Source organism: Branchiostoma belcheri, unplaced genomic scaffold (genome assembly GCF_001625305.1).
Source record: "Branchiostoma belcheri isolate BF01 breed outbred unplaced genomic scaffold, Haploidv18h27 scaffold8, whole genome shotgun sequence".
In the NCBI taxonomy this organism is placed as follows: domain Eukaryota; kingdom Metazoa; phylum Chordata; class Leptocardii; order Amphioxiformes; family Branchiostomatidae; genus Branchiostoma; species Branchiostoma belcheri.
This window is the reverse complement of record NW_017804464.1, coordinates 2,934,038-2,939,378: the sequence shown is the minus strand read 5'-3', so window position 1 is coordinate 2,939,378 and position 5,341 is coordinate 2,934,038. Positions and strand designations below refer to the sequence as shown.

General features: G+C 43.0%; 1 protein-coding gene across 1 annotated transcript; it reads right to left on the bottom strand.

Moving 5' to 3' along the window:
- Positions 1 to 1,566: 1,566 nt before the first annotated feature.
- Positions 1,567 to 2,628, bottom strand: LOC109486234 (A-kinase anchor protein 7-like; the record flags this gene model as incomplete). The annotated part of the gene is given in 2 exon segments (XM_019789963.1): positions 1,567 to 2,505; positions 2,508 to 2,628. Coding segments are annotated over 2 exon segments (738 nt in total), but the record flags the coding sequence as incomplete, so codon positions are not given.
- Between the last annotated feature and the right edge of the window lie 2,713 nt (positions 2,629 to 5,341).

Sequence of the window (5,341 nt, the reverse complement as noted above, 5' to 3'; positions counted from 1 at the left end):
CTGGGAATGTCAATGATGATTTTGACGTCATACACATCGACCAATAGAATGCGTCGTCTTGAAGGTTGCCATAGCAAACGCATCTTTGAGCCAATCAGAGCTTTGTTGTGAAGTGCAAATAGAAACCAATACCGCGGGACCTTTGAAGGTGTTTCAAAACTGTGGGGTTTACCTGTCACATTGACAGCTAGCTCATTTCCCGGTTTCTTTTTCGAGTCTTTTTAAAACCTTTTCAACGAACGATGCGACTGCTTCTTCAGTACCGGCGATAGTATGTTGTTGTTTACGTCTAAGCTCTGCGTAAATCTAACGTAAAGAACGATACATCAGGTTTATCAGTCATGTTTGGAGACGAATACATGATGATGGTCACAGTCCTTTGGGCGAGTTACATATGTACCTCATAATTTTGAATGCTATTCTTTACCCCAAGCAGAATATGATGAGGTGGGCAAATCAGGACAATCATGAACAGAATAATCAGGTAAACCACACGACCGTAAGCATTCATCTGCGATTTTTCATTTGAACGCTAGACGTCGCTCGTGAAAGGAGTAGTGTGCAGCCAAAACTAGGCCGTACTACATCAGTACATGTATTAGTATTTGGAGTGATGCTTTATCAATGGAGGGGCTATGTTTTCCCTATCGTGGAAACGTACGTGACGAAATGAAAAAAAAAAGACGACAGGAGCATAATTCATAACAAAATTCATACATTTTCAGCAAAGACTTATGGAACTACAGTAATNAATAGTTTAAATCATTTACAACAAAATTGTCAGTCCCTTCCAACCTTCAAAAGATATCTACAAATGGACCTGATAGAGAAGCCATCTATGACTTCTTGATTTGATTTTGTTTGACCCCAAATCTTGTCAATTTAAGTTAATCATAGCTGGCCAAAGTATGATGTATTCATTTATGCTCTTTTATCTCTTTATATTCACAGGTTAACTTCCGCCACGTCCAAGCTGAGATACCGACAGCAGCAGGAAAATTATGCAAGAAAATTGAAAAAGAAGCATTGAATGCAACAGCATCGTGAAAGCAAAAAAAAATTAAAAAATAAAAAATAAGTAAGACTGACACAAACATACATGATAAAAACACACAAGTGAATAAAATCCCTTACACAAAACACTACTATTACATGTATCACACAGTAAAGTTATTTTAAAAAACGACCAGCATCATATAGTTGAAAGTAAAAACATATTTGAAGCATTATAAGCTTGAATATGCTGCTCCTTATTCTTTCTTATGAGCAACAAAATTTGTTCTTTCTTGACAGAAGATAACATATTTGAAATATCAAGAAAGACAATTAATACTCTGTGTGCAAAAAGCCACAGTTTGCCCAAAAACGTACTATTTGCATGCATGGTAACATAAGCCTTTCCTTCTCGGTCCAAAGACCACATGGCCGGAGGCTACCTCAAAACCAATTCCCCAGGGAATGCATTCGTAAAATTTTCTAAATTATTTTCAGCTTGATCGTAATATACTAGTAAAAATGCCTCCGCCCCTGAGGCGTCGCCAAAAAGGAAGGTTACAAACTCGTGTACTTTTTATTGTCATCATGTATAAACTTTTGTACATTTTGTATTGATAAAACGGTATACACAAATGGTAATATGCATCATTCACAACTTGGCACGCAGTAAATTATAAATGTACATCATACGACTTGGTAATCTCAGTTAGCATTGTAACCCTACATCTAGAACTAAGCTTTTCTTGTGAACGTATCAGCGATTATTACAAATTTCAAGTTTTCTCGCATTTTTTTATGGAAGACGTATATATACATACGTAACGATACACCTGTAATCCATGTAAATTTAACAAAAAACACAGTGGATTCCAAAACTAGAACAAAAGGTCCCTTATCCTCCTGGCCCGAACTTGACCTGTTCCTCCACGTGGAAGTAACCGTCCGCTTGTCTTTTCTTTCTCAAGGAGCAGAGCTGGAATCCTTCCACGGACTGACTCCCTAACCCCCGCTCCCGTAGCCCTTCGTACAGTGATGGAGAGATCCTCTGGATACCCTTACTCTTCAGCTTCCCTTGGTTGTTGTCCGTGATCTTCATGAGGGTCAGGTGGGGTAGGAAGCTGTTGTCGTCGGTCGGGTAGAGGCTCTTCTCCGCGAAGCAGGCGCGCACGGTCTCGGCTATCTGCCTGAGCGTGGCCAGGTGACCGCCTTCCGCGACCTTCGCAAACACCGTGGTGTCGGCGAACGTGCCCAGGCCCTCAAAGGGAATAGCCACCTTGTTGAACTGGAGAAGGAACCGACCGGCTTCTTTCGTGGTCGGTGACGTGGTGGCTTTCTCTCCGGGTTTCTGTACGGGTTGCAGGAGTTGCGGGGTGATGCGAGTCTTGGCTAGTCTCAGCGCCTCCCTAGCGGCTTGTACCTGTCCCTCACGCAGGTGTAACATCAACAGCGTGACGTGAAGGTTGGACAGTGGGATGATGGCGGGCTCCAGGTTGGGTTCGTGCGCCAGACAGCCTCTTGTATCGCCCGTACGCCTCGGCGGATTTCCTCACTTGTCACCCTGATCGCTACAAAGTAGTTGGGCAAGACGGCGGTCCCAGGCGGCACAACTTTGGCTCCCTTTTCCCCATGTCTGACTCAGACGTCTGCCTCCTGAGCCCGCTACCAGTGGCTCTCATCCTCTCCAACTGTTCTGTAACTTTGTCTTCATCCTCTGTTCGCCCGTTTACCGCCTTTTCGTCAGCCATTGCGGCTCTGTTTCTTAGACAAAATAAAGTTCGTCCGTTTTCAGAGCGTCAGGCAAGGTTCAGTGCCGAAGGGCTTTTATGGGGGATATACAAGCAACGCGAAGTTGTATTTCTAGCTCTCCGACTGCTGGGCACCTATGTATTGGAATATGCATACACAAGATACCGAAGAACCCAACGAGAGCTCTTCAGGAGAGGCAAAGTCAACAGCAACTCAATCTGATGCCATTGTTTTGGCGGGAAGAGACTGTAGAACAGTGGCCGGTCCGGCCGTCGTTGGGTCGTTTTGGTGTTGCACGTTCTGAATGGTTTTATATATGTTTAGCATTGAGTATCTCGTCTCGATGACATGTCGTCTGAAAAAACTGTGTCAGCGGCGCTCGTGTGGCGAGACAACTGAAGGGCCCGGAGCGTAACTAATACGACATGAAATAGAGAATAAAACAACAGTACGGGTCGGGCGGTGTACATTGTGAGCCACGATGGGTCATTAGACACACCTTGTTTAGCAGTTCTAGGCGTATTTACTTACAGAATGTTCGTACTAGAGACATAAACAAGCAAACTAGTCCGCTAGGATGGGAGACGTCGCAGATATATGACACGAGCCAAATTTAAGAGAAATGCACATAAGTATACGATGAATTATTTCTAATTGTCTCTTGTTTCTCTGGTTATGCACACAAGACACTCATTCAAATCAAGGACATTATATTTAGCGTTAATGTCCTTGTTCCAATCCAATCAAAGTTTAAACGGTGGACTTATACGAGTATCGACTTATATGATTTTTAAAGGCATCCAATATTGATAACAGTTATCTTTGGTCAAGACTTCACATTGAAATATGAAGATGAAGCTAAGAACTCTACGAAAGCGCACAATTACACGTTTATACAGCTTCGTCAACTGAAATATGACTCAGACATTAGTAGTGTAGGATGCTCGCCTGGATCAATTTATTCATTTATGTACGGGTGAACATCAAGTTCGAGGTTGACCGTACGTCAATTCATGCAAATGTATACAGTTCAAGTTCAACGATAATGTATCCTTCCTAACTTATGTCTCAATAGTCATACCGGGCAAATATCGCCAGGAAATACACGCTGATGTGACGATAGTCAGTTATAAGTTAAAACTCGTCAATTTAAAATTAGGATTATAAATCCACTGAGATTGGATAATAGCTACACAGTCATCAGCTGTTACAGGCATTCAATTCGTATTAGATGGCCTCACGACCAAGCCTGTACAAGGCTATCAACCCCCTTTGAATGTCCCGGGCCAGGCATGTTCCAGGCTATCAATTCATTTTGAATGGCTACAAGACCATGGCCAAACCTGTACAAGGCTGTTATGGTTTGTAGCATTACGCAATCAAGCAACCACATGTGTTAGTGACTCGTTCCCAGGTTTCGACATCAGGGGCTAAAATAAAGACTTACCGAATCCCGGTATAGTGGAATATTTCGCTAAAAATCACCCCTTGCACACCCCTCTTCTTGTTCGTAAGTTTATATTGTTCCGATTCTTATGAATTTAATTTTCTTTTGGACAATACACGAGATCTTGATCGTCCTACGACATAAGTACGAAGAGGTGCAGTACGCAATCATCCCCTATGTGAGACTCCGTTGAAACTTCTCTAGACTAGAGTAACATGTAAACAAACATGGCGGCCCGGTTGTAATTAATGTCAGTACGGCAGATCGGTCGTGTTCTGGAGTATTTAGCGGGATTTGAAGACCACCAACCTTCCGTGCACCCAGAGCAGACAAGCATATAAAGGGACAACCATGATCAACCATAAACCGGGATGAAAACGTATATATTCGCGCAGACGACGGGAGATTGGTGTCTGGTTCGGTCAACAAAATCTTATATTGTGAATGCAGTAAACGGAAAGAAACGAATGAATGATTGAACGAACGAAGAATTGAAACGTGTCCCTTGCCTATGCGTACATTTTCAATCAAGAGAGTTCTGCACACGACTCGCACACAGTAGACTGTTGTTGCACTTCACAAATTGCCAGAGGTCCCTGCTACACGGTACATCTGTCGGATACTGTCAATACGTTTCACCGACGTCAGAGCGCTTTGCAGTGAATGGGACGCATATTTCCAACTCTACCCCTAAACATAACTTCAATTCTAACCATAGCGATAACCAAAACAACGGCTAAAAACATGGGACGGTAAAACATAACAGGAAATGTTGCTGTGAGTGACTTAACTTAGTATTTTGTACAAAGGTTCATCACAAAGGGAAGGCAGTGTGCAACTGCACTACTACAGTACGTCCGTCATAGTTACGTCGCGCACAGGTAAAAGTGACCGTGCAGTTTGGAGACAAATCGCCAGAGGCCACTGCTACACCGTCCATCGGCCAGGTGTCGTCCTGACGTTTCGCCGACGTCAGGACGTTTTGCAGTCATGGAAACGACTCTTTCATACTCTAACACTAATTAACTCTAACAATAGCTATAATCATAACAATAAAATTTCAGCTAAAAACATGGGACGGCAAACCATAGCAGGAAACCGCAATTTCGGCGGCGTTTTCGGGAATGTTGCTACGAAAGAGACGCTACATTT